Source organism: Ovis canadensis, chromosome 1 (assembly GCF_042477335.2).
Source record: "Ovis canadensis isolate MfBH-ARS-UI-01 breed Bighorn chromosome 1, ARS-UI_OviCan_v2, whole genome shotgun sequence".
Taxonomy (NCBI): domain Eukaryota; kingdom Metazoa; phylum Chordata; class Mammalia; order Artiodactyla; family Bovidae; genus Ovis; species Ovis canadensis.
In genome coordinates this window covers 16,704,439-16,732,263 of record NC_091245.1, presented here as the reverse complement: position 1 = coordinate 16,732,263, position 27,825 = coordinate 16,704,439, and the positions used below count along the sequence as shown (strand labels likewise).

At 55.0% G+C, this 27,825-nt stretch overlaps 1 protein-coding gene across 2 annotated transcripts; it reads left to right on the top strand.

Moving 5' to 3' along the window:
• Positions 1-460: 460 nt before the first annotated feature.
• Positions 461-27,825, top strand: EDN2 (endothelin 2). 2 transcript variants are annotated; one of them, XM_069569877.1, is made up of 5 exons: positions 461-809; positions 22,373-22,535; positions 24,027-24,149; positions 25,200-25,298; positions 27,093-27,822. In XM_069569877.1, exons 1-5 carry the CDS (start codon positions 728-730, stop codon positions 27,184-27,186), a joined length of 561 nt encoding a protein of 186 aa, XP_069425978.1. In that variant the 5' UTR covers positions 461-727; the 3' UTR covers positions 27,187-27,822. The 2 variants fall into 2 exon arrangements, with proteins under 2 accessions (XP_069425978.1, XP_069425982.1); XM_069569881.1 differs by lacking the exon at positions 461-809 and adding an exon at positions 21,826-22,025 and having other exon boundaries at positions 27,093-27,825.

Here is a 27,825-nt window from a genome sequence, read left to right as displayed (position 1 = left end):
CTCTTAGTCCTGAAATCTGGGTTGGGGGACCCCAGCAGACATACCCTTTAATTCCATCACAGCCTCAGCCACTTTACAGAGACCCAGCTACCAACCTCCCCCTTTTATAAATGAGAAAGCTGATGTCCAGAGCCGGGAAGAGCTTGGCCCAAGGCCAGAGCTAGGATTCCCGAACCCTCAGCAGAGCCACCTGGACCACCCTGCCCACCCCTCCTTACCCCAGGTCCGAGTTCACCTGACCAGCTCGCCTTTTTAGGAAAGGAAAAGAGCAGCCCTGGTGGCGGACAGGGGGGTGGGCAGGCAACCATGCTAATCCACTAGCTCCCGGCAGCGGCTCTGGTTACCGTGGTTTGGGGCCCGGGCAACCCTGGCTGGGAGTGCCAGCCCAGCCAATCGGTGCTGCCGCTGAGCTACTCTGCCAGAGCCATACAAGGCTTTGCTGCAGCCCTATCTCCGGGCCACCACAGGGCAGCCCCAGCGCCGGCGGCCGCCCCGCCCGGGAGCCTGCCAGCCCGGCACGTCCTCGGACTCTGCCTAATCCAACCTGGGAGCAGGGAGGGCTGCGGTGCACGTGCACCGGGCCCAGGGTTCCCCAGGGTCAGGAGGGTGGCACTGCCAGGGCAGAGGCCAGAATCGGGGCAAAGACCTAGCCAGCCATCAGAGATCCTGGCTGGGGTCAGGGATGGAGCCCAGATCTGGTCCAGGCTGAGCTGTATCTCTCCGTAAGATGCTCTTCTGTTGCCATCATCCCTTTGGCCTGACTGACTGCTTGTCCGTCCCCATTCACCATGGAGACGGGGCTCAGCGCAGTGAGTACCTGGTCCCTTCTGAGGTCTTCTCAGGGTCCAAGTCCCAACTCATCTAACGCATCCAGGGTCTAAGGCTGCACGCGCCTCTCAGAATTGGGGCATCCATTACTAAGTGCATGCTGCGAGAGTCAGGCACGTACAGCCCCCCTGGTGGTCTTTTGTGGGTCCACTGTCACTGCCATGGGTCTGGGCCGTGGATGGAGGAAGCAGGTGGGGACTGGTGACCCCTGCCCGGTGGAGCCCATCCCGTCTGCCAGTGCATAACACCTGAGTGTTACGAATTCACAGGACCCCTGAGGAGTAGGAACTACTGGCCCTGTTTGGCAACCAAGGAGATCAAGCCACAGAGAGGTTATTTGTCTGAAACCAGAGTGCCAGCATTCAGCCCCAGAGTGGTCTGGCTCTAGAGCTCCAGAAATTTCAGACCCTGGAGGGACCAGGGGCTGCCATTTACACTGAAGAGTGAATGGAGGCGAGAAAGTCACTGTCTGAGAAAAGAGGACCCGTCCTTTGAAATATGTGTCTTTTTATTCTTTCTTTATTTTTGGCTATGTCGGGTCTCCGTTGCTGTGCACAGGATTTCTCTGGTTGTGGCGACTGGAGGCTCCTCTTCGTTGCGGTGCATGGGCTTCCCATAGTGGTGGCTTCTCCTGTTGTGGAGCACGGGCTCTAGAGCACACGAGTCTCAGTAGCTGTGGTGCACAGGCCCAGTTGCCCTGCAGCATATAGAATCTTCCCGGACCAGGGATCGAACCCACACCCCCTGCACTGGCAGGCAGATTCCCAACCGCTGGACCATCAGGGAAGTCCAAGGGGGCCCTTTGTTCCTGAATTGGGTAGGGCTTTCCCAGACGCCCTGTGCACAGACATTGCCCAGGCCCTGGTCAGGGTTGCTCAAGCATGCTGCAGCCCCTGCAGAGCATCCCAGGCCACCACTGTCAATTAGATTTGTCACGGAAGTCACTGGGTTCCAACATCCTTGTGTGTCCTACATGGGCCAAGCCGAGCTCAAAGCCAAGACTGCGGTACTCCCCAGGGCCACCCGGCAGGTGAGAGAAACGTGCCGGCCTGCGGGGTGGCAGGCCAGGCTGGCATCGGTCTCTGTTTGCTCAACCAAGAAAGGAAGAGATAAATATAGACACAGGATTACTCAGACACAGCCTGGGAAAACCGGCTCCGAACCTCGACTTCAGCCCTGGCCCGGTCTCACCTTCACCCGCCTGCCCCCTCGGTGTCTGCTGCCAGGCCTGCCCCGCCTGTTCCCAGGACACCCCGCCTGCAAACTTCAGGACAGCCCTTCCTGCCTGCCCTCTGTGGGCAGGGCAGAAACTGAGGCCCAGAGAGATCAGGGCACCCGCTTCACATCCCACAGCAGGTTAGGAGCTGATGACGCTAGGGCTGCACTGGGGGAGTCAATTTATCAGGCCCAGGCACCACACCAGCCCAGATTCAGTTTCCATATTTGTGAGATGGGGACCTGGTACCCCTGGCCCTCAACGCCCTTCAGCCTGCATGTAGGGTAGAGTTGGAGGCCACCCAGTAGAAAGGGGATGAAGCGGGCAGCTCAAGCACTAGGAAATGCTGACCCGAGCCGCACGTGTAGGGCTTCAGCACTGGGACTCTGGAGCCAAATTGCCTGGGCTCAATATCCCCCTCCACCATTTTCAGCCATGAGATTTGGGGCAAGTTTCTTAACATGTTGGCACCACAATTTCCTCATCTCTAATATGAGAATAATTAGAAGTATTATTCTATATAATAAATAATATATACAGTATTATTTGGGCTCCCCTGGGTGGCTCAGTGGTGCAGGCATGGGTTCGACCCCCGAGTCAGGAAGATTACCTGGAGAAGGAAATGGCAACCCACGCCAGGATTCTTGTGCTTAGTCACTCAGCTGTGTCCGACTCTTTGCAACCCTTTTGACTGTAGGCCACCAGGCTCCTTTGTCCATGGAAATTTGGGGGCAAGCATACTAGAGTGGGTTGCCATTTCCTCCTCCAAGGGATCTTCCTGACCCAGGGGTTGTATCATGTCCCTTGTGTTCCCTGCATTGGCAGATGGGTTCTTTAACGCTACTGAGCAACCAGGGAAGCCCAAATAATACTGTCTATAATACTAAAATCCCATGGACAGAGGAGCCTCGTGGACTACAGTCGATGGAGTCGCAAAGAGTTGAACACAAGTATGATGTTGTATGTACGTACGTGTATATGTATACGTATATACATGTACATATATGTGTATACACAAATGTATTAATACATGTAGACATGTGTGTCTTCCCACATTTGGGTCTCCCAGGTGGCGCTAGTGGTAAAGAATCCTCCTGCCAATGCAGGAGACATGAGATGCAGGTTCAGTTCCCTGGGTGGGGAAGATCCTCTGGAGGAGGGAGTGCCAACCCACTCCAGTATTCTTGCTGGAGAATCCCATGGACAAAGGAACCTGGTGGGCTATAGTCCATAGGGTCACAAAGAGTCAGGCACGACTGAAGTGACTTACCATGCATATAGGCACCAGTATTCTTGAGTGGGAAATCCCATGGACAGTGGAGCCTGGCGATCTACAGTCTATAGGGTCACAAAGAGTCAGAAATGACTTAGTGGTGGAGCACACAGGCACATATATGTAGATGTATTATTTACATGTCGTTATAATAATAACAGCCTAATAATAATACCAACCTCTCAGAGTGTTGGGGTGGATTAGGTGAGATTAGCACAAAGCACTTACCCAGGTGCTGACCCAGAGCAATGACTCCACACGATGTTTATTATGATACAGCCACTGGGGCAGGTGGGGGCCTGGGCGCAAGAGGTATGGGTGGGTGTCTCAAAGTCTACTGCCCTCCAAGGGAAGAGCTCTGCCCTGAGCTGCCTGGTGCATTGGTCTCTCCTGTTCTGTGACCCCTGCAGCAGCTCCCTGCTCTGCCTGAAAGCTTCAAGAGTCAGGCAGACATGGATTTGAAGGTTGGCTCCACCACTTACGGGCTTCCATTGTGGCTCAGCTGGTAAAGAATTTGCCTGCAATGTGGGAGACAGGCGTTCGCTCCCTGGGTTGGGAAGATCCCCTGGAGAAGGAAAAGGCTACCCACTCCAGTATTCTGGCCTGGAGAATTTCATAGACTGTAAGAGTCGGACAAAACTGAGTGACTTTCACTTTGCCACCACTTACAGACTGTGTGACCTTGGGCAAGTAACTGGTCCTCTCCAAGCCTCAAATTCCCCTCTTATCCCTCCTGGGATTGGTGTGTGGGTTAAACAGGGGAACAAGTGCGAAACTCTCAGCTCAGCCAGGCAAATGGACTCTATGCTTGAGCTCATCCTGAGCCCCGTCTCTTGTTTCCTCCAGTTTCTCTCAGTGGCTATGAGCTGAGCCCAGGAGAGGTGCATGACCCTCACACATGCAAGAGTTCTCAGTTATGGGAAACACTCACCAGCCCCTACATCATGCACGAGCTCACGCCCACGGGTCCCTGGGGCATCAGAGATCCGCAAGTTCCCCCTGTACTCTTCATGCACTCGTGCGTATCCACACAGGCCCCTTCTGCACATTCCTGGACACACGCATGCATGCATATATGGACACACAGGGCACAGCTGTGTGCAAGCTCGGAGAGGCTGGTGCCCACAGGTGTGTCCCTGTGCACCTCACCAGCACGCACGCTCCCACAGTCAGGGGTGTCCTAGCCAGGCCTGACCCTGAGGTGGCCGTCTTCACAGCAGAGGAATGCAGACAGCTGGGGATGCTCTGCCAGCGGACGTGAGGGAGAGGCCCAGGGGAAACCACACGGGCAGGAATCCAGGCAGGCGTTCCAGGCCGAGGTGGAGCCCTAGGGTGCCAGGAAGTGCGGGGAGGCATGTGCAGACTCTAACTCGCTCCAGTCTCCTCTCTCACCACCCCGTGTCCTCAGCTCTAGGACTCGGAGGCCGAAGGGTTGCACAGACCACCGTTCTCCATCCAAGGCAGCCAGCTGGCTCTACCTGCACAGCCTTGCTGCCTGGCAGAGCACTGGGTCTCTGGGCTGCGGTGGCCTGGTCACAGCTGGAAGGGGTCATTCTTGGCTTGGGGTCTTTCTTCCTCACTGGGGAAGAATCTATGACCCCAGAAGAATCTATGGGGAGAATCGATGACCCAGAAGAATCTATGACCACAGAGATCAACAGAAGAGGAGTGGGTTGTTGTTGTTTTTTTCCTGATTTTTATTAACATATAGTTGGTTTACAATGTTGCATTAGTTTTTCTGTACAGCAAACTGAGTCAGCAATATGTATACACATATCCCCTCTTTTTTGGATTTCCTTCCCATTTAGGTCACCACAGAGCACTGAATGGAGCTCCCTACTCCCTGCTAATAATGAGCAGATTCTCATTCAGTTCAGTTCAGTCGCTCAGTCATGTCCGACTCTTTGTGACCCCATGGACTGCAGCATGGTAGGCCTCCCTGTCCATCACCAACTCCTGGAGTCTACTCAAACTCATGTTCATTTGAGTCGGTGATGCCATCCAACCATCTCAACCTCTGTTGTCCCCTTCTCCTCCTGCCCTCAATCTTTCCCAGCATCAGAGTCTTTTCCAACGAGTCAGTTCTTCACATCAGGTGGCCAAAGTATTGGAGTCTCAGCTTCAACATCAGTCCCTCCAATGAACACTCAGGGCTGATCTCCTTTAGAATGGACTGGTTGGATCTCCTTGCAGTCCAAGGGACTCTCAAGAGTCTTCTCCAACACCACAGTTCAAAAGTATCAATTCTTTGGTGCTCAGCTTTCTTTATGGTCCAACTCTCACATCCATACATGACTACTGGAAAAACCATAGCCTTGACTATACGGACCTTTGTTGTTAAAGCAATGTCTCTGCTTTTTAATATGCTGTCTAGGTTGGTCATAACTTTTCTTCCAAGGAGTAAGCATCTTTTAATTTCATGGCTGCCAGTCACCATCTGCAGTGATTTTGGAGCCCCAAAAAGCAAAGTCTCTCACTGTTTCCACTGTTTCCCCATCTATTTGCCATGAAGTGATGGGACCTGATGCCATGATCTTAGTTTTCTGAATGTTGAGCCTTAAGCCAACTTTTCCCACTCTCCTCTTTCACTTTCATCAAGAGGCTGTTTAGTTCTTCCTCACTTTCTGCCATAAGGGTGGTGTCACCTGCATATCTGAGGTTATTGATATTTATCCCAGCAATCTTGATTCCAGCTTGTGCTTCCTCCAGCCCAGTGTTTCTCATGATGTCCTCTGCATTAGGTATCTGTTTTATGCATAGTATCGATAGTGTATATATGTCCGTCCCAATCTCCCAAATCATCCCCCACTCTTTCCCCTTTTGGTGTCCCTACGCTTGTTCTCTACATCTGTGTCTCTATTTCTGTGTTATAGATGAGATCACCTACACCATTATTTTCAGATTCCACACATATATGTTAATACACAATGTTTGTTTCTCTGACTTCACTCTGTATGACAGCCTCTACTGTCATCATTGGCTCCAGTCAGAGATGACGGAGACAATGTGGAAGTCACCAGAACTCTTCAGGCAGGACTCATACTGACTCAGCAGCCAGTGTATGTTAGGTAAGGCACTTGCATCTAGCAACTCCCTGAGTGCTTACAAAAGGGCCCCTGCTCCCATGTACAGATGGGGAATCTGAGGGGCAGAGGCGGCGTCACCTACCCAGATCCCCTAGCTGGCTGACTCCAGACACCAGTACGTAACCACTGGGCCATGCGGCCTCTGTCAAGTGGCACATCTCACACCCTGGAGGAGAGGTTTGCAAATGAGGCTGAAGCACTGCTGGCACATGAAAGCCACTGTCTCACATGCAGGGATCTCCAGCCCAGGTGGCAGAGAGGGCTCTCCCAGGTCACGGCTATATAGAGATGGCAGGGGGAGGCTGAGAGCCGTCCGGGCTTTTGGCCTCTTCTGGCAGCAGCCATCCCTGGGGACCAGCTGAAGCTGGGGAACATGTCAGGGTTCCAAGAAATGGCAGGCACGAAGGTGGGACATGGCCTCTGCAAGTTCAGCCCTGGGGTGGAGAGAGGTCATTCTCCACCTTCATATAGAAAACATGGCCTAAGAGGAGCAGAGACCAAAGGGTTCCAGACGAGACTGAGCAGGGGGAGGGACTGGCAAGGGCCCCAGCGGAGACCGGCCTCCAGTTCCTGAGTCTCCGAGGCCAGGGTGACAAGCGGCGGCCTCCTGTGAAAGGCCCCCTAGCCAGCCAGGTCCCTCACCCTCCAGCTGTAGCTATTTGCTGGGTGGAACTGCTGGAGAGGAACAGGCTAGGCCCTGGTGCTCAGGACCTCATGGATGAGGGAAGGAAAAAGGGAGTCAGTGCTTGAAAAAACTCCATCTGGGGACCTTCCCTATACTCCACTGGCCATGCTGCCTGGCCCCTGCAGGTTCTATTTACAGACTTGGCCATTTACTTGCTGAGGGAAAAATGGGGAAATGACAGTGCTGTCATGGGAGGACCAGGAGGCAAGTGACATGCCCAAGGCCACACAGGGCAGAAGGGTTCTGACTTGTCACCACTGCTGCTTCTGGGGACAACCAGATGCGTAGCCTCAAGGCGTCACGCCACACTCACCAGGGCTGCCCTGGGGAGCCGAGCCTGCCCTCCAACTCTCAGGAAGAGCAGGGGCCCAGGCACACTGCCCCCGGGGCAGATGACTGCGCTTCTCTGTGCCTCTGGTTCTTCAAACAGCAATGCCTTCCACTCAAGGCTGTTCTCATCATCCAATAGCATCAAACTTAGGTCAAAGCATGACCTGGCCCAAAAAGCCTCTCAGGCGGCACCCCCCCGCACCCCCCCCCCCCCCCCCCCGCCGAAGTTTCCAAAGACTTCTCTAGGCCTCTGCACTCCTTCCCAAGGCACACCTGGACTTGAGACCACATCGTCCAGCGCAGGACTCAGAGAAGGAAAAAAAACAAGAAGCCAGCGTCACCCCACTTGTCAGCTGGACAGACCCAGGTCCAGAGAGGGGGAGTGACTTGGGGGAGGCACACAAGGAGGCAGGACTTCTCCCATACCAGCTTCATGTAGAGAACAGGCCCTGGACCCCACGTAGTGTCCCCAGGGGACCCTGGGGGTCTCGCTGTGGCTAAGCGACCTCTCGTCCCACCCACCGGCCCTGCCCCCAGGGGTTGCTGTCCTGTGACCCACACAGGGAGCTCCGGCGGCCCGGGCCTTTTAGAGTCAGAGCCGCTGAGACTTGGGAAGGGGGCTGGCCTTCCTGAGGTCTCCTGGGGTCCCCAGCAGGGCAGCTAAGCCCTGAGTCCCCAGCGGCACGTGGCGGCGCTGCCCATCGGTGATGTCAGGCCCACCACACCCGGGCCCCAGCACGTTCCTTCGCAGAGCCGGCAGAGCAGAGAACAAAGCGTCCTGCGCATTCCTGCGCGCTGACTCATCGCCTACACGTACAGCCGCAGCCACAGCCTCTGCTTTGCCCAAAATTGGTCGGGAGGCGGGGGGGCGGGCCAGACACAGCCGCCTGGGGTCCTCTGCTCACTCACCTGCTCCGTGCTCTCCAGGGGCCCCCAGTCCCAGGATTTCCCGAAACAGGCAGGAAAGCAAGAGGCACTGGGGGACACGTCTGTCCCCGCGATAGCCAGGGCCACCCCATGGGGGTGGGCGCATGATCAGGCACAGGTGGCAGGCTGGGGATAAGGCATAGATGCAGGCACTGCTTGTCTTTGAGCCTCAGTTTCCCCATCTGCAAAATGGGGGTGTGCCAGTTACCATTTTAAACATTTGATATGAGTTCTTTCCCCGTATCCTTACACCAACCCTATGAGGAAATAACTGTTATCATCATCATTTCACAGGTTGGGAAACTAAGGCACAGACACTGATTTGCTTGAGGTCAGGAGCTAGTGGGCTTCCCTGGTGGCTCAGTGGTAAAGAATCTGCCCACAGTGCAGAAGAGGCGGGAGACATGAGTTCAGTTTCTGGGTGGGGAGGATCCTCTGGAGAAGGGCATGGCAACCCACTCCAGTATTCTTGCCTGGAGAATCCATGGACAGAGAGCCTGGTGGGCTACAGTCCACGGGTTTGCAAAGAGTCGGACACGACTGAGCACTCACCCAGGCACAAGTGCTAGCCAGCTGCAGAGCTGGGATTTAAATATGAATTGTAAGGTTCCAGAATCTGCATGTATCCCCTATATGCTAAAGTGCCAATTGAAATGTCTGGTGCCCAGCAGGTGTTCTCACTGTGCCCTGACCCTTGGTGGTTGAGCCCAGGTCCCTCACATCACCTCACTAAACCTCTAATCCCTCACCTGTAAGGTGGGGTGACTGTGAAGGACACCCTCAAGGGATTGTCAGGGAAATTACACTGAAAGTTCAAGTGTGATCTGTGGAAGAAAAGGTAGGTTTGGTTCAACAAGCCTTCAAACCACCTTTGGTCATCTAGGACAATACCAAAGTACCGAGAGGAGACGAGCTATGCCTGGGGTCACCAGCCAGGCCAAGCCATACTCGTCTGGGCCTCCCCAGGGGTCTGGGGAGCACGGAGTTACCTGTACTCCTTGGGAAAGTAAGGGAGCAGGAGGGGCCCTGCCATGTTCCTTCTGCCAGCCTGGCCTCTCTCCCCTGACAGCCTGATTTCAGAGAAGGTGGAGTTCTTTGAATCTGTCCTGTGTCAGGGTCAGAGGCTTGCCCTGAGTTTGTAGGAATGAGGTGGCCACCAGGTGGCTTTGTTCTCAGGTACCAAAATAAACTGGGCAGCTCTTCCCCAGGTTGTGGTGTCTGCCATCTGAGGCTTGTCTGATAGTCCAGAGAAGGCCCTAGAAGGAATTCAGCACCCCCACCACCACCACCACCCGAGCCAGGCCTGGTCTGGGTCCCAGCGGGTCTGGGCCGCCATGGCAGAGATGCACAGGACTCTGCTCTGCGTGCTCAGTTGTTCAGTTGCATCCGACTCTGCAACCCTATGGACTATATGTAGCCAATCAGGCTCCTCTGTCCATAGAACTTTCCAGGTAAGAATACTGAAGTGGGATGCCATTTCCTGCTCCAGGGTATCTTCCCATTCCAGAAATCAAACCCATGGCTCCTGAATCTCCTGCATCAACAGGAGGATTCTCTACCACTGCACCACCTGGGAAGCCAGGAAGTGACTCCACTTTAAACTCAGGAAGAGGTCAGATCCGGCTGGGTGTGCAAGGCCTGTACACTGGCCTCCAAGCTCCTTTCATCCCTGGGTCTTTCACACTCTTCGGTCCAGCTCCTAGCACATGCCATGCTCTTTCAGGCCTCCCAGCCTTTCCCCACGCCATACCTCTTGCCTGGAATGCCTTCTTCACCTTCATAGCCTCTTTTGGATGTCTCTTCTGCTGGAAGGCCATCCTGACCTTTCAGGCAGAGGCAGGCACTCACTCCTCTGGGGTCCTGTAGCTCTTTGTCTGTCCTCCCCTTTCGGCCAGCACAAAGACTGACACAGAACACACACTGGCCCTTATCCCACAGACACTCCTGGGTCCCTATTCCAAGAAAATGCCTTCAAGGGCCCTCCCCCCAAATCCCAGCTGGGACAGAGACCCACAGACCCAGCCCAGGTCTTGCAGAGCAGGCTCAGCCTGTCTACTGCATGATGGCAAAAGGCACGGTGTTGGGGCCTGAAGACCCGTCTCTTCTGTTCCTGGCTGTGTGGCCTTGGGCAACTTCTGTAGCTTCTCTGAACTTCTTCATTCCCAGATCTTTCCTTGCCCACTTCCCAGGCCTGTTTGGAAGATCAAATGAATGAAGGCAGAGAGAATGCTTGGCGCGTGGGCACAGCTCCCCACACAGCTGTCATTATCACCGAGTCATTATTACGGACCTGTCTTGTGCCTGGGGGGGAGCTCCAAGGCTGGGCAGCAGGCGGGCAGGCAGGCGATGAACTCAGAAGCAGCCGCAGCCCCAGGCTGACTCAGGCTGAGGCACTGGGAGAAGTGGGTGCTTTATGGTCAGCCTGAGCCAGCCCAGCTCTGGCCCTCTCCTCCTACCCCCAGGCGTCACCCAAATCTGAGACCACAAGGCCTTCCAGGCCCATTCAGGGCCTCTTATCTGGGGAGATAAAGGCCCCCTCCCCTTGAATGGTGGATCCATTCAACTGGCTTCTGTGTGACGTTGGCAACACTCACCCTCTCTGGACCAGCCTTGGGGAGTTCCGGAGTGGGGGGCAGGCAGTGACCTCAAAAGGCTCCCAGTGTGTCTTCCAGGTGCTTAGTGGGGGGACTCTCCCACTGCTTTGGGCCGCAGAGGGATGGCTCCTGTTCTCTCCCTCCCTGATACTGACCTAAGGTGGTGGGACTCCCAGTATCCTCCCTAGAGTCTGGAGTTACTATTTTTATCTGATGCATGAGAAAAATGAGGCCCAGAGATCAAAAGGCCCTCACCTAAGGCAGCACAGTCAATAGGCAGGACATAGGCGTGTGACCTTGCCACAGTCTTCAGGGCCCACCTACTGCAATCCTCCATTCTCCTGTGGCCTCCTGGCTGGCGACGGCTGCCTCTCTCTTTCCCTCCCTGGTGGCTCAGAGGGTAAAGAATCGGCCTGCAATGCAGGAGACCTGGGTTCAAGATCCCCTGGAGAAGGAAATGGCTACCCACTCCAGTATTCTTGCCTGGAAAATTCCATGGACAGAGGAGCCTGGTGAGCTACAATCCATGGAATCGCAAGAGTTAGACATGAATGAGCTACTAACACTCTTTCCCTACACCCTAAGATACCAGCTCCGTGCCAGGGTTTGGACAACAGTCACCAACTTATGAGATCTTCACATGAATGTAAGACAGAGGAGGAAGTCAAAGCTCCGAGAGCTGGGATTGCTTGGCCTGGTCACACAGCACAGTGTTGTGTGAGGCTCAGTCTTCCGTACCCTGGTCTGTGCCCTATAACAGCTGCTTCCCCAGGATGGTAGGGGTTTGGGGTTCCAGCAACACCAAGCCTCAGGAAACCTGCAGGGCAGCCCTCTGGTTTCACAGACACACCCTGGCTATGGGTGGCCAAAGAGGAAGGGTACCCATCCTGCCAGGATGGACCTACCAGGTCCACCTGGGCGCAACGCTCCTGGCCAGGCTCAGATGGAAGCATGAGGTCCATCCCTGCTCCCTGTCGGCTCGCGCTGCTGTGACTCAGCCTTGCCTTCCCCAAACCTCCTCCTCCAGGGAACTCTAGCAATGGTCTGGCCTGGCCGGGGCTGCTCCTGCTGCTTGCCCACCCTCTCAGGGCCTCCCACCCTGAGTCACTGCTCACCTCGCCACCCGGTACAATGCTCACTGCGTAAACGGACTATTCCCCTCCCCTAGGCTCCCAAGGTTCCGCTCCCTACGGCCCAGGAGCCAGGCTGAGGGGTGAGGGCAATTTTCCTGCTGTCCCCAGACTTCGGCCCTGAGGTCCATCCCCAGAACTTGCTTTCAGGGACTCTCTGGCCTTGATAGGAAAATCTAGAATTGAGACTGAGGCCTCAGGCCCAGGGCTCAGACTGACCTGGGCTCAAATTCCAGCTCCTTCCTTGTTAGATGGGTGACCTTGTACAAGATACCTCCATTTGAAGGAGGGCAACAGTGAAACCAGCTGCATCCCATGAAGATTTCCTACAGCACCACCGAGGCCAGGATCCTGCTTGAAAATGCAGGTGGCGCTAGATTCAGATGGTTGTATGACCTCGCATAAGCCACTTTGCCTCTCTCAGCCTCAGGCTCCTTACCTGCAAAATGGGAACGAGAAGAGAGCCCTCCTGCTGTGGTGACTAAATGTGATAAGACACGTAAAATGTCAAGCCATGTCTGGCACCCAGGGACCAAACACGGGTAAATGTTTATGTGGATAAACAGCAGATGTGATTAAATCTTAAAGTGACGTGTATAACAGGGGGCTCGTGGGAAGCTGCTGTATACCACAGGGAGCTCAGCTCAGTGCTCTGTGGTGACGGAGGGGGGATGCTGGATGGAGGGGGTAGGCAGAGGGAGATCCAAGGAAGAGGGGATACGTGCATACATATAGCTGATTCACTGCATTGTACAGCAGAAACTGGCATAACATTGTAAAGCAATTATGCCTCGATTAAAAAAAAAAGTGCCAGGCGTTAAGTGATCCCAGGATGGTTTTAATGAATGATGGGGAGATGGAGAGTAATGGTCTGGCTCTTCACTGGATGATGGAGTAGCATCAGGGAAGGGCTTCCCAGGTTGGAAAGCTCCAGCGTCCCCTCTGTAGGTTGACCATCCCACTTCCCTCAGTGGGTCCAGAAGGCTCTCTGAAGAGGTCTTTCTGGCTGGGGCTGGCTTCACAGTTCAGTTTCCAGGCCACCCAAGAAGCACTTCACTTTACAGAGGACAAAGCTGATGCTCAGACAAGGGAAGGGGCTTGTCTGCAGCCACCTCGCTGGAAGCTGAGCCCAAGCCTGCACCTCTGTGTCCCCCTCTTCCCAGCCTGGGAGCTGCCTCCCTGGACCAGAGATGCCCTCACCTGCCAGTCTCAGAGAGCACTCAGGGAGAGTCTCAGAGCTTGTCTGCACACTGGAGACTACCTTTGTCTCTGTCTTTCCCTGTAATGCTTGAGAGGCAGCTCCTTGGGCCATGGGGCCAGTGGAGGAGGAGTGGACCCAGGAGAAAACTTCTGTGATCTCCTCATTTCCAGTTCAATGGGTGATGTGTTGAGCATGTGATCTGAATGAGGGAACAGAGGCTGGGGGAAGTCGCATACGTGAAGGGTGAGGGGACAGAAAAAACACTGACCCTGGGGTAAAACAGACCTGAATTCAAACCCCAACCATTACATGTCAAGCTCTCTAACTTCTCAGAATCTGAAGTCGCATCTGAAAGCAGATGCATTGACACGCCTCAAAGGGTTATGCTGTAAAGATGAAGTGAGAGCAAAAGTGTGACCAGGCTCTGTAAATAGTTATGAAAGTGAAAATGAAGTCGCTCAGTCATGTCTGACTCTTTGTGACCCCATGGACTGTAGCCTACCAGGCTTCTCCGTCCATGGGATTCTCCAGGCAAGAATACTGAAGTGGGTTACCATTTCCTTCTCCAGGGGATCTTCCCGACCCGCAGACACTTTAACCTCTGAGCCACCAGGGAAGCCCGTAAATAGTTACAGTCAGTAATAATGATGGCCACCACCGATGGAGCTCTTCCTCATTTAATCCTTACACAGCCACGTTACTGTGATTATACCCATTTTACAGATGAGCAAACTGGAGTTCAAAAAAGGAAGAAAGGGCATATGTGATGGGGGAGAGGGGTTCTGACACCAGAATCAGAGCCCTTGGCTACTAGCCAGCCCTCAGAAACATGAAATAAAGCCTAGCCAGAGGTGGTTATGTGCGTGTGTGCTAAGTCAATTCAGTCGAGTCCGACTCTTTGTGACACCATGGACTGTCGCCAGGCTCCTCTGTCCCTGGGATTCACCAGGCAAGAATACTAGAGTGGGTTACCATGCCCTCCTCCAGGGGATCTTCCTGACCCAGGGAATCGAACCTGCATCTCTATGTCGCTTGCATTGGCAGCAAATTCTTTATACCACTAGTGCCATCTGCAAAGGTGGCTATGGATGAGAATATTGTGGGTGTTCAGAGATGAGTTAGATCTCATGCCTTGGATGGAGTTGGGAAGGCTGGCTACAGTCTATGGGGTCACAAAGAATCACACATGACTGAGCATGCACGCACACACCTGGGGGAGGCCACCTTTGTGATGGGCCTTGAGGTTGGGCAAAATAAATCAAATAAGAACGGAAGGAGGAGGAGAAGCCCACCTTGCACAGAAGCTGGGAGGCAAGAAAGTGTGCAGTGTATTCAGGAAGTGACAGGCCTCTGGGGCTGGTAGGCTATGGGCACCCTGGTCAGCACTGGTGGGAAAAGGAAGGAAAAATAGGTCCAAGTCAGGCCCCAAGCAGGCCTGATGCCAGGGTGGGCATTTGGACTGAACAAGATGCTTCACGCTGACACCAGGCCAGGTCCTGGCTCAAGAAGCCTGGTTTCCATAGGAAGGCAACACTGACCCAAGTCTCCATACTCCTCAGGTCTGTTGTGGCATCAGGTACTGTGCCAAGGCAAACGTGGGTGAGTGGAGCAAGCCAGGCTGGCCTCGGGCGCTTGGAGGGACCGTGTGACCCGGGCAGTGGAAGGGATGCTCACGGTGCAGCTGGAGCATGGTGTGCAGATGCAGGTTCTACTAACATCCCCGCAATACACGCATGCACACATCGCTCTTTTGCAGGAGTGTGTCCACACCAAGAGGCCCTCACACACCCTGCAGCCCGAGGTGAGGGAGGGAGGGATAGCAGAGGCTTGCTGGCAGAAGCCCCTGTGCCAGGCAATGGGCCGAGCCTTCCACGGGCTCCGCCACAAGGCCTCCTCGCAGCTATGAGGTAGGCCTTCTGTTCTTAGGAGTCCCAGATGGATGTGGCCTCCGATACTCAGGAAATTAAACAGTGCTATACCCTTGCCCACAAGGTTGGTGAGCAGCAAAATGAAAGCGCAGACTGGCTGCCCCTGCCCTGAGCTCCATAGGGCCTGACACAGTGCTGGGCACTGGGGGTAAGTGGAGGATTGGAGTCTGAGGCACAGGGCTGTGAAGCTGGCAGCCAGGGCAGCGGAGCCTCAGAGATTCCAGGGGTGGGCTGGCCCCTGACTCACCCCCACACCCTGAGCCTGCCCCAGGCGGTGGCTCCAGCTCCTGGCCGCCCTCCTGCCTGCCAGAGCCCAGCGAGGCCCCTCCTGGGTCTTTCATGGCTCAGGATTCCCAGGAGCTGGGCGGGCAGGGCCAAAGCCTTGAGGCAAGGAGGTATCCTAGGCACACCTCTGCTCAGGAATGTGGGCCTAGAGTCACAGTGGGAACCCCGGACCTCACCAGCCTGATGTCAGAGGCAACTAGGCACTTGGGGATAGCTGTTAAATGAAGAATGAAATACTGTATTTCTGCATGGCCCGGCCTCCGGGTGGCTCACCCCTTCCCAGAGGGAAGACAGCCGCCTGGTGGGGCGCTGGGTGCGCCCCGGAAAGTATGGGTTCTAAGCAACAGGGTGGGTGTGACTCTGCAAAACCACCAGCTGCGTGTCTTGGCTGGTGGTAGTGGAGGGAGGAGAAGGCTGGGGTTCCAGCCCCTCCAAGTGCAGGGGCCTCAGAGAGGAGAATCCAGGCATTCTGGATCTCCAGGATCTCTGGCGGGCTGTTCCTTCTCCCTGGATCTCAGTTTCCTCATCTAGGTGTAGGCCAAGGGACTTTCCCTCTCTGGCTGCTTGTCTTTTGCTTTTAGAAGTTATGTCCCAGCTTTCATCATTAGAGCATTTTGAAGATGTTATCAGGCAGAAAAGGGGACATAAATCTTCTTCATCTTAAGTGGTGTCCCTGCAAGGGCAGTTTTGTCTGATGAGATTGAGTCATCTTGTATATTCACTCCAGCTTTGGGCCTGGACCATGTGCCCATGCTTGTGTGCTAGGCCCTGGGTTTGGGATTGCAAAGAAGACTGTGTCTCAGTGAGTTCATCATTTTGGGGGAGAGACACCTCTCCCCCAGAAATAACCAGATATTTCCAGGACAAGTTTAACATGACTTTCAAAGCTCTTTGACTTTTCCAATCTCTCTAACCACATCTGTCATGATGGAGGATGGATGGGTGAGAGATTGGTTGTATCTGGACATATGGACGGAAGGATGGACAAATGGACGGAAGGATGGACAAAATGTCAGATAATGGATAAATGGATGGATCGATAGAAGGAAGGATGGATGGAAGGATGGATGTCTGGCTGTAGACATGGGAGGTTGAATGGATGGATGGAGGGAGGGATGAGGAGGTGAATAGATGTGGCAGGGGGGGAATCATTGAATGTGTGATTTAGGCTCTTGGTCCCACAGCAGATGAGTATAAGGGGAAAGTTCCAGTCCTTCCTCTTGTTCATTGTGTGACCCTGAAGAATTCACTTCTTTAGCTGCAGAGTGATCATCTTGTCTGGAAAGGTCTTACCTGTCAAGTGAGAGTCATGAGCCCAGCCTGCATCCCAGGTTGGTTGTGGGTGTCTGGTGAGAGAGGTATGGACTGCCCATGCCTACATATCGGCTGTGACTAGTCCTCAGTCAGTGACCTCGCAGGCACAGGCAACGTGAGGTGTTTCTGCTATGGGAGTGACCCCTCTATGGATGCAGGTGTGTTCCTAGGCTTCCCACTTCCTCCAGGCTGCACAGAGTTCTCTCCCTGGTTGGGAGCAAAGGAGGTGACCTCTGCAGAAGCGTTGCTGCCAGAGGCTCCCCATACGCTGTACTTGTCAAGGAGTGATTGATCTGTCCTGTTTGTTATTCATCTCAGGGTAATTAGAATAGGCTCACCAAGGGAGCACCCAGGGCCGGGATTAGGGCTTTGGAGTTACATAGATCTGCCTTCCAGCCTTGGCTCTACGCCTTCCTAGCTGTTTGACATTGGACAAGGTATGAGCCTCAGTTTCCCCATTTATAAAATAGTAGCGAATTATAGTACCTACCCCTTAGGCAGGTTATGACAATTAACGAACATAATGTAGGTAACCACCTAACATGGAGAATATATTAAATGCATGTGTACCCAAGTGCAGAATTGGGCCCTTAGCACTTTGAAGAAAAGTCCAAAACTTCAAGTCTAGAGACCTCCATCTTGAATGCTCAGTCCCTGGATTAGTTTCCTTATTTCAAGAAGTTCAGTGGGACTGACATTCTCCTTGGCAAGTGTGCCTTGACTGGTTTTGGCTACAATTCCAGCAGTTCCATGGGCCTCGCTGACCCTGTTCTGATTACCCTTAGGTTAATAGCAGACTGGGCACATGAATTATTCCTTTAAAAGTAGTTCATGTGGGAGCTACAAATCTTTCCAATGGGCTGAGCTGTAAGGAGGAGGAGAATTTAGAAGGGGGTGTCCTCCCAGGGAAGCCACGAAGACCAGGAGAGCTGGTCCCACAGGACCGAGACCCAGCATGGGGACGATGCCGTGGGTGGCGGCAGGCCCTGCCAGCTCAGGGTGAGCTGCGGCCCATGGCGGGAGGCCCAGACCACCCACCAGAAGGAGGCCCTGAGGCTGAGTGGCCCTAGGCTTGAGTGGGGGCAGTCCTGACCTATAGCCCTGAGGACATAACTTAGGAACAGGTCATTATGGGAATGTCTAAGCTCCCTCAGTCCCGAAATCCCCAACTCAGGCTGGCTACGGGGCCAAACCCTCCCCAGACCCCGTTCCTTGCAGGGTCCAGACATCGCCCCTGGCCAGCCCCATCTGCCCAGCTGCTCGCTCTGCTACGCTGCTTGCATGGTATGTGCCTGCGACTGAGACTCGGTGTCCCTTCCACTGGGGCTGCAAACAGGAGAGCTTCCTGAAAGCTGGTGGGGCCAGGTGACAACAGGGAAGTGACTGGTTTTCCAGAAAGTGAAAGAGCAAAGGGTTCCGGGCTGGGAGCAGGAGTGATAGCAAGGAAGTCAGGGAGTCTGCAGAGCTTGCATTTTGGGAGCTGGAAACTCAGGGCAGGTTGATTCTGCCTGTCATAGGCTATCTGAGCTGAGCAGGCCCCTCACAGTCAATGGGAAGAGAGGAAAGCTGTCCAGGGAAGCCAAGGAAGGGACAGGACTTGCCCAAGGCCACACAGCATGAATAGCAAAGCTGGGGACAAACTGCCCACTGCTACTACATCAGGGAGCTGTTCCAGCCCGCTCCTGCCCTGTTGGGCATCACCAGAAGGATGTTTAACCCTCACTCCTGCGCATCCTCCATCCCATGCCACTGGACAGCTAGTTGATGGGACCAAATTTATCATTAGTACAGGGACGATCAAAGGAGCTTTGGGGTCCCCCAGGAAGGTGGCCTAGGCCCATCCCAATGACCCTGGCTTCCTGCCAGTGGGATCCTTCCTGACAGCCCTTCTCAAAGGGACCCAGAGGGGCTCAGCTTGGACCCCTGGGAACTACACTGGTGTGCAGGAAAAGGTGTGTCCAGCCCATCACTGTCTTGAGCAAGTTGCTCCTCCTCTTGGACCTCAGTTATCTCATTTGCCCAAAGGGTGTGAAAACCAGACAGAATTTCTAGAAAGCAGTTCCTAGCATGGTGTATTTCTTCACCCCAAAATACACCCCAACTGTCCTCTTCTGCCAGTCCGCCCTCCCCAGAAATCTCTGCTTCTTGCATTAGGCTGGTGCCAAGTGTAAGTGGAGCAAATTATTTTGTGTGCAAAACAATTCCTCCAGCTTCTGACAGGGTGACCTCCTGTGAATCCCTGTCCCTCAGTCTGCAGCCTTTACCAGCCCAGGCAGGGAGCGGGGCCAGGTGGGGTTGAGGCAGTGCAGCAGAGCAGCTGGCGGGGACAGTCAGTAGGAGCCAGAGCAAAGGGGTTGAGGGTCCATGCAGCCAGGTCAGCCAGGAGGCATAGAGGTGACTGTCGGGGCCCAGGCTAAGAGACCTAGGGGGCTGGGGCTGGATATTCTGGTTGTTCTTGTTGTTGCTTAGTTGCTAAGTCATGTCCAACTCTTTTGTGACCCCATGGACTGAAGCCTGCCAGGCTCCTCTGCCCATGGGATTCTCCAGGTAAGAATACAGGAGTGGGTTGCCATTTCCTTCTCCTGGAGATCTTCCCAAACCAGGGATCGAACCCATGTCTCCTGCATTGGCAGGCGGATTCTTTACCACTGAACCCTCTGGGAAGCCCACCGGCCAGGAACTAAAGGAAATTCATGTGTGTGTCAGAGCAGTTGGTTTGTGCAGACAACCACGCTCATGTCAAAGGCAAGGGAAGAGGGAATAAAGAAAACTGCTGTTTTTAACTCAGCTTAGTTTTCCCTACCTGGAAACCAATCTTGCCAGTGAGGTGGTGCTGTTCCCGGAACACTTTCACCCGCTAAGACCTGGGCTCGCTCAGGTTCCCAGGTCCCTCGTCTCCATTTCACAGGAGCCCTGCTCGCCTGGCTCTCGAGAAGCAGCGGGCAGCGAAGGAGGGGAGCTGGAGTTGGGCGCAGCCTCCTGAGCTGACCCTGCGAGGCCGGGCGGTGGCCCCTGTCCTGTCGTCATCCTCCTTTCACAGCAGAGAGGGATCCTGTCTCCTGGTCTCTTTAATTCTTCTATTGTGTTCCCCAGACTTGGAGCCTCTGGTTGCCTATTGTCCTGAGCAGGCACTTTGCATTTGTGTAAAGATTAGACAGGTTAGAACCTTCGCTCTCACTCCGATGGTCTTTCTCTTTTACTTTCTCAAATCCGAGTTCTTTCTTTCTCGCTGCGCTCTGCTTCCTTATTCTCTCTCTCTCCCTACCTGTCTTTATCAGCCTCCCTGTTTATTTTCTTCCCTTCCCTGACCCCCTCCTTCTCCCTGCTGACCTGCTTTTCCTCTGTCATCTCTTCACAGTTCAGTAGTTTGAATCCTCTTTCTCCCCCCCTCCACCACCGCCACCACAACCCTAACCTTGCTTAATTCCGTATTTATATTCTCCTGGAGCCTCATAGAAATGACTGAAAGCATTGCTCACCTCATTCCAGAAATAACTCTTCTAAATTCTTAGAGAGGCACCACACGGGGGAGGGTGTGAGCACTGGACGGGGAGTCACTGTGGTTTACTGGAGAGAACAAGACCCAAGTTCCGCTGTGGGCTCTTGCGTACACCAGCGGTGTGACCTTGACCCAGCTGGCCTCCGGTCAGAGTCTCTGTTTCCTCCCGGCCAGCAGTGGAGCTGGTACCCAGATGAGGACAGCTGTGTGTGAGGCTGTGAAGGAGAGAGGATGCTGGTGCCCTGCACACACAGTCGGTGCTCCAAAATGTTTTCCTTGCTTCCACTGCAGCCTGAGCCAGTCGGAGGGAAGGAAGGGGATGCTAACTGGTATCTCCCTCCTTGGTTCTGCTGTGCTCTACAGGGATCGCACACACACACACATGCCCTGGGAAGAAACAAAGCTGTTTCTTCACCATCATCTATTTCTCCCTTCCTAAATGTCTAATGATAAAATCCCAACTGAACACAGGAACGAAAACTCGGGCTTTAGTGGGTTCCTGAATTTCTCCAGTTCAAATCCAGGCCTTCATTCATTCACCGCCCCCTCCCTCGGACAGCACTCACTCAGAGTCTCCTACTGTGTGCCAGAAGGGCTCCAGGGCCGGCCTTCTCTGGAGCTCTGGACCTCGAGATTGTTGGGGAGATAAGCCCAATGTCATGAGTCAGGCATGAGAGCACGGGTTCTGGGAGTTCCGAGAAATGAGAGGGCCTTTCCTCTTGTGCCTGGAGACAGGGTCCCTGAGAAGGAGAGACTCTGAGCCAGCTGAGGGGGAGGGGCAGGATGCTGGCCCCCAGGGAGGCCTTCCATCACTATGCCTTTTTTGCAGAAAGTCGCAGAGGTGAGCCAAGACATCCTGTCCTGGCCAAGATGGGAGGTCTTCCCAGGGGCTTTTGGTGTACATACCCACAAGCTACCCTTCTGGAAAGGGCTCTGAAGGCCCCTTCTTAGCATCAAGGAAATCTGTGGACCACATAGGTTAAGAAGAAGGAAAGAAGGGCACTTCCTGGGAGAGGGGGGAAGGAGGCGGCTCCAGGCTGGTCAGAGGTCAGGGGTAAACTGTGTCCCTCTCTGAGGAAAGCAGGCCCAGAGAAGGCTCTGACTCTCCCCAGTCCGCACAGCCTCAAGTAGGTCATTTACCTCCCACACAGCAGAAGGGACACCCTCCACCTGGTTGGCAGCAGGCAGACAGGAAAGCAGGGTCTCCTCCAAGGAAAGGGAGAGTTTTGCCCATGGGACTTCTCCCTCCCAACTCTGAGCTCAGGGCAAGACCCATGGAGAGTGGGGGAGGGGCTCGGGGCATTGGGAGGATGACTTGAGGGGATCCAGTGGGACTGAAAGGAGTCCCTGGGGACAGCAGGGCAGCCTCAGGACTCCAGGAGGTACTCCAGGCTCAGAGGGAGCATCCTCCCCCCTTTTTCCTCCCTCATCCTGCCCTCCTCCCTACCGCAGAGGCTGGGGCGGGCCGGGCGCCCTGGGAGGAGGCGGTGTCCCTGGCTCCCTGCCCACCGGTGCAGGGCTGGACGGGCAGGGGCGGAGCCATGCCTGGTGTTATAAGAGGCAGCCTGGGCACCGAGGCAATGAGCTATCGCTCAGCTTGGCAGCAGGACGCTGGCAGCAGGCACACTCCGCGCTCCAGCCCAGCCTGAGCACCCCTCTACCGCCGTGGCCGCGATGCCTACCGCCTTGTGCTCCATCGCTCTAGCCCTGCTAGTGGCCCTGCACGAAGGTGAGCACCCCCCACGGCCTCGGCAGCAGCAGCAGCCCCGAGGCTGTTTGTGTCTCCTGCTGGGGCTCTGTGCCCCCCAAGCCAGCTGGGGGCCTTCAGGAGCAGGAGTCAGGTGGCTTGGGGGCTGCAGGAGGCTGTGCTACTAGAGGTGCTGCCGTCCCAGGGCAGCTGCCGGTCCTTCCAACCCAGAGCTGCTGGGGCTTCCCCAGGCTGGCCCAGGGCTCCTGAGCCCCGAGAATGCCAACTTCATCGATTATGCAAGAGGAGGAGCCCGGCAGGTCCCCCATCCCTGCTGTGCCAGGCACCCTGACCCACCTCTTCACTTTCTCTCCCTCCTGTGCATGCAGGCAAGAGCCAGGCCGCTACCACCCCCATCCCAGAGCAACCAGCGCCCTTGCCCCAGGCCCGAGGCTCCCACCTGCGGACTCGACGCTGCTCCTGCAGCTCCTGGCTCGACAAGGAGTGTGTCTACTTTTGCCACCTGGACATCATCTGGGTGAACACTCCCGGGTGAGCTGCTGGAGGGATCCAAGAGGGGTTGCAGGGGGCAGGGGTGGGGGATGCTGGCATGCTGGGGCAGCCCTGGCACACTGCAGCTCTCTCTTGGCAGTGTGGGGCTAACAACAATAGCAATCAGCTTTTGCTTCAATTCCCACGTGGGGGCTGCCTGAGCCAGACAGAGGGCTGTCTCATGAGAATCCTCACAAAAAACCTGGTCAGAAAGTGTTGGCTCCATTTTCCAGATCAGGGTACTGAGGCTCAGAGAAGTTAGGTGCCTTTCCCGAGGTAACACAGGAAGGACTAAGTGGTAGGTAGGAGGCTCCAGCCTAGGCCTGCAGATGCCAGAGCGCACAGCAGCTCTGCCACGCTGCCTCTGTATAATCTTCCAGGAATAATATGATTAATGACAGCACCCATGTCTTGACTGCGCCAGGCCCTATGCCAAGCACTGCTGGTGCGTTATCACCTCGTGAACGCACCCCCATCCTCCCCAATGAAGCAGGGACTGCTGCTGTCCCCAAATGACAGACGAGAAACCTGCCCCGTGTCACCTGGCAGAGCCAGGGTGGGGTCCCAGGGCTGTCTGTTCTGTCTGCACCCGCACTGCCTCTAGGCCACTGCATACTTCAAGCTGAAGTTTCTCTGTGTGTTTGTATTTTTTTTTCCTTCTCCAAATTGCAAAAGACAAGAGAAGCCCGGCACGTAAGCGTGTGTGGAGCTAATCCGCATCCAAACACTGGCTCAGGGCGGGAACCCTGCCAGTCCCTGCGTGCTGGGTCTACCTGAAGTCTCTGCAGCTCCAACCACAATGTCTAAAATTAGCTCGGGCGTCCGAGGTGCTGGTCCGACCGGCCACAGGGCCCTGCCCTTCACCTAGCCCGCCTCAGACTGAATCTGAAATTGATCTCAGCTCAATCTAACATACCTATGCACACACACGCACACGTGCAGGTCAGGCACACTCACCATTTTAAAGTCAAAACTCTAAGAAACACTTGGGTCACCCTTCCAGGCAAGTGGTGACCGGAGCTGTGAGCTGAGCTGTGAGCTGAGCTGTGAGCCTGAGTGTTCACTTCTGTGAGAGGGTACTCTCTTCCTTCCTTCCAGATTAGCTGGGGGTCGTCTTTGAGAAAAGGGGGACCAGCCTGACTCCGTCAGCTCAGATTGCTCTCTGGGAGTGGAGAGGGGCAGGGAGGACAGCTTCCACCCCTCCTCCCCATGCTGAGTGTCTTACTGAGCAGGACCAGGGGAGTTGGGAGGGAACAGCGGCCCAGAGAGGGTAAGGGTCTTGCCCAAGGCTCCCTGGCATGTAAGGAGGAAGCTGCAGTGGGAATTCTTGAGGGCAGGAGCTGGTTACTTTTGCTGCCACCCTGGCGGCATGGATGGCTATTCCAATGTGCAGTGTGGACAGTCCCAGCTTGCCAATGGTCCTGGTTTATCTAATCCTCTCTCTGTCTCTCTCCACCCTACACCACTACCTTGCTGGCGGCCCGCCCACAGACAGACAGCTCCTTACGGCCTGGGAAACCCGCCAAGACGCCGGCGCCGCTCTCTGCCAAGACGCTGTGAATGCTACAGTGCCAGGGACCCTGCCTGTGCCACTTTCTGCCATCAAAGGCCCTGGTAAGTGGGCACCCAGCCTGCAAGGGGCCAGAGGTGACTGCTGGCCTGGGCCTGCTCTGGAGGGCAGGGTGTCTGGAAGGCCAGCAGTAGTGTTTGTTAGTCATTCAGTCATGCCCGACTCTTTGTGACCCCATGGACTGTAGCCTGGCAGGCTCCTCTGTCTCTGGGATTCTCCAGGCAAGAATACCGGAGTGAGTTACCATTCCCTTTTCCAGAGTGTCTGGGAGGCCAGCAGAGGCATGGCTAAATGGTGGAGAAGGGGTGAGGGGAGCAGGGTCCTGGGGGCCCAGAGGCTGCCCTGGGCTGTGGGGCAGCCTCCCTTCCTGCAGGGAGCCAGTCACCCTTGAGTCTTCCCCCTGCTACTACCCCCAGCTCTGGGGGCTTCTAAGAGCATTGCGTCCCCACTCCTGGGCAGGAGGAATCCTCCCAGGTGACGGCTGAGGCAGCAAAGGTCCAGAGAGGAAACAGGACTTGTCCTGTCAGGCTACACAGCCAGTCAGACGAGAGCTGGGCCTTCCGCCTTAGTCTCTGAGGCTCAGGGAACTCTGGAACTTTCTCAGTGGAGAAGCAATAGCTGGAGTTAGGAGGCCATGGCACCGTCCCCGAGCTGTCACAAAGCGCCTTGCCAGCCTTTCAGCCCTCTGGACCTCCCTCCCTCCACACAGAGCATTGGGAAAGCAAATGGTGACATCACCCTCCCCTACCTCCCATTCCCATGACGACCTATGGGAAACTCCTCCCCTGAGACCTCAGCCGTGGCTGCAGCCTGCCTCAGTTTCCCTGCCAAGGGCTCTGCTTGGCTGCAGGTGGCCAGATTCTGAGAAAGCCAGCCACCCCGCTGCCTCTTTCTGAGGCTGAGAACGCATTCCCCGTGGCTCAGTTTTCCTCAGGCCCCACCCCACCTGGGAAAAGAAGGATCCCAGGTGCACAGGGTGGAAATGGATCTGCTCCTGAGGGCGGGTTGGGGCGGGGGGCTGGGCTGGGCCTGCAGCCAGGCAGCCTTGGGGCCCTGGACAGCCCCTCACTTGGGCCCTAATGCTGTTCACTCAGGACGGATGCAGTGGCAGTCCCACGCAGTGGATCCCCTGTAGCTGCATTCCAGGATGGCAAGACGCGGGCCACGGCAGGAGAGCTCCTCCAGCGCCTGAGGTGAGGGGCCCCTACACTGATTGAGTGCCTTCTGTATGCCTTGCACACTTCCCTTATTCTCCATATGATGCCTCGGGTCCTTATGGGGCACCCAATAGAAGCTCAGAGAGGTGAAGGTGTTTACCCAAGGTCACACAGCAAGCTACCGCATCTGGCTGACTCAATAGCCTGTGTTCTTAACCACTATGCTGTTTGTTACCACCAGGCCTGGAAGTGGACTTTCATTGAGGGTTTCAGGGCTTGTGACTGTGGAAGGTCCCCAGGTGTTCATTCAGGCTGTGTCTGAATCAAGCATCTCCCACATGCTGGGGTCCAAACAGATGCTACCCAGCCTGTTCCCTCCCTGGGTCCCAGACTGGACTGTCTCCCTGGTAGCTACAGCATGGCTCAGCTCAAGTCTTGGCACCCATGAGGTGCCCATGAGCGTTTGTCCAACCAAACTGACTTGAGAACAGAAACCAATAGCCAGTCATGTGGCAGGGTGGCTGAAGGGGCAGCATCTGAGCTAGAAGGCCCCAGCCCTGCCACGAGCAAACTTTGTGACCTTGGTCTGCTCACTAAACTTCTCCGTGCTTCTGGTTCTTTTCTGTGAGGCAGGGACACCGGTGCTATCCATCTCACAGGCTCGTTATAGGTTAGAGCAGCTGACATGCATGAAGAGCCTCAAGAAAGCCCAGGCCCTACGGGAGCTCTGAAGGTTTTAGCCATCCCCAACCTCTGTCCCTGAGGGTTCCTCAGGGCTGCCCAGTGCCGGGGTGCAGCCTAGCCCCTCAAGGGTCCACATCTCTATGAGGAGGCGGAAACATAGGCAAAAAGACAGGATGGCGAGCTGGGCAGGACCCAGGATATACTGAGGAACTGCCTTCTAAAAAAAATAGTAAAGTGAAAGTGTTAGTCACTCAGTCCTGTCTGAGTCTTTGCGACCCCGTGGACTGTAGCTCACCAGACTCCTCGGTCCATGGAATTCTCCAGGCAAGAATGCTGGAGTGGGTAGCCATTCCTTTCTCCAGAAAATCTTCCCAACCTAGGGATCAAATCTGGATGCCCTGCATTGCAGGCAGATTCTTTATCATCTGAGCCACTAGGGAAACCCAGAAAATGTCTTAAGATGAAAAACTTCAAGATAAGACTTTGCAAGTACTTGGCATTCCATAATCAGCAAAGCATGTTTTTGCCAGTCTGTACTCACCCTCACACCAGTTCAGGCCTGCGTTTATTTTACAGACCAAGAAAGGGGTTCAGAGAGGTTGAGACCCTTGCCCAAGTTCCCAAAGCTGGGACCCAGCCTCCCAGTTCCCAGGCTAGAATGCCTTAAGCCAGAGTGAGGCCACCTAGATGATGGCAGAGTCCCCACCAGGGTCTCAGCCAGATTCAAAGGACTGTTAGGACCCATACATATCTGGATTGGACCGCCTTGAGCTAGACCTTGAAGAATGGGAATTTTAGGACATGGAGTATGGGGTGTCAACAGCCTGAGGAGCCGCAGGGATAGAGGTGTGGAAGTGAGAGGGCAACCAGGGGAGAGCCACTGGGCTACTCTTGGCTGTCCAGTCACCCTGGTGGCACTTGATGTTGAACATCAGTTTTGTCAAAGCTCCTTGTGGGCAGAAAAGCTTCTAACCTGCCCTGGCCTCTCCTTGATGTTCAGGCCTTGTTTTCAGGGTCAGCTGTGACCACCCTCTGACCTCCTGGCCATGAATAAGGGATCCAAGCCCTATGACCGCTGCCTCTCATGGGGAACTCTCAAGTGATCTGTATCTCCAGAGATGCTCAAGTGACTTCTTTCCATTTCAGGGTTATTTCTGCAACCAAGATCCACTTTGCTAGGCAACAGCAGAAGACGAAGAGGGAGACCAGATCTACACACTCCAGGCAGAGGAAGAGATAGCTCTCGACTCTGGGAGAACTTTGGGAAGGAAGCCTGTGTGGATACAGGAGGAGAGGGGCATCCCAGAGCTGGGAGACCTTCCGACCTGTTTCCTGGGCCAGAAAACCCAGCTGCTGGAGCAGGCACAAGCTCTGGCCTCCTTGCCCTGGGGAGGGGGCCTCGCTCAAGGCAGCTCCATGACACCAGGAAAGTCATCAGGCCCCAGGCTGCAGCGTGGCCTCCCACACTGGCTCCAGTCCCAAGGCCCTGCTGAAAGGAATGGCACGCGGAAGGTGCTAACCTGGAGGCGTCCTGTCTGGTGGCTGTGAGCCAGAAACAATGCACAGCGGTGGGCACTCACACCTAAGCCAGCCGCAGAGGCCGAACGGGCCCTTCCAGGGTTGAAGTCCCGGCCGCCCCCACCCCCCGCCCCCGGCCTCTCCCCTCCAGCCCCCCCTCTCCAATGTCCTTACTCTCCCCTCATACCCTCGGGACACTCTTGGTGAGAAGGGCCTGCGCCACTTCACCTGTCTGTATATAACTTATTTGCTCTAAGAAATTTGACGATTCCGATTATTTATTTTAACGTATTTTTTTAGACTCTCAATTATTTACCTGCGAACTTATGTTTGTAATAAACAACAAAATAATGCTCTAGCA

Bases quoted from the DNA above. Each gene is read 5' to 3' on its own strand.
- EDN2 (XM_069569877.1), top strand. From the start codon at position 728: ATGCTCTTCTGTTGCCATCATCCCTTTGGCCTGACTGACTGCTTGTCC. The intron at 22,536-24,026 runs GTGAGCTGCTGG...GCCCGCCCACAG, and splicing joins ATCTGGGTGAACACTCCCGG to ACAGACAGCTCCTTACGGCC. The intron at 24,150-25,199 runs GTAAGTGGGCAC...CTGTTCACTCAG, and splicing joins TTCTGCCATCAAAGGCCCTG to GACGGATGCAGTGGCAGTCC.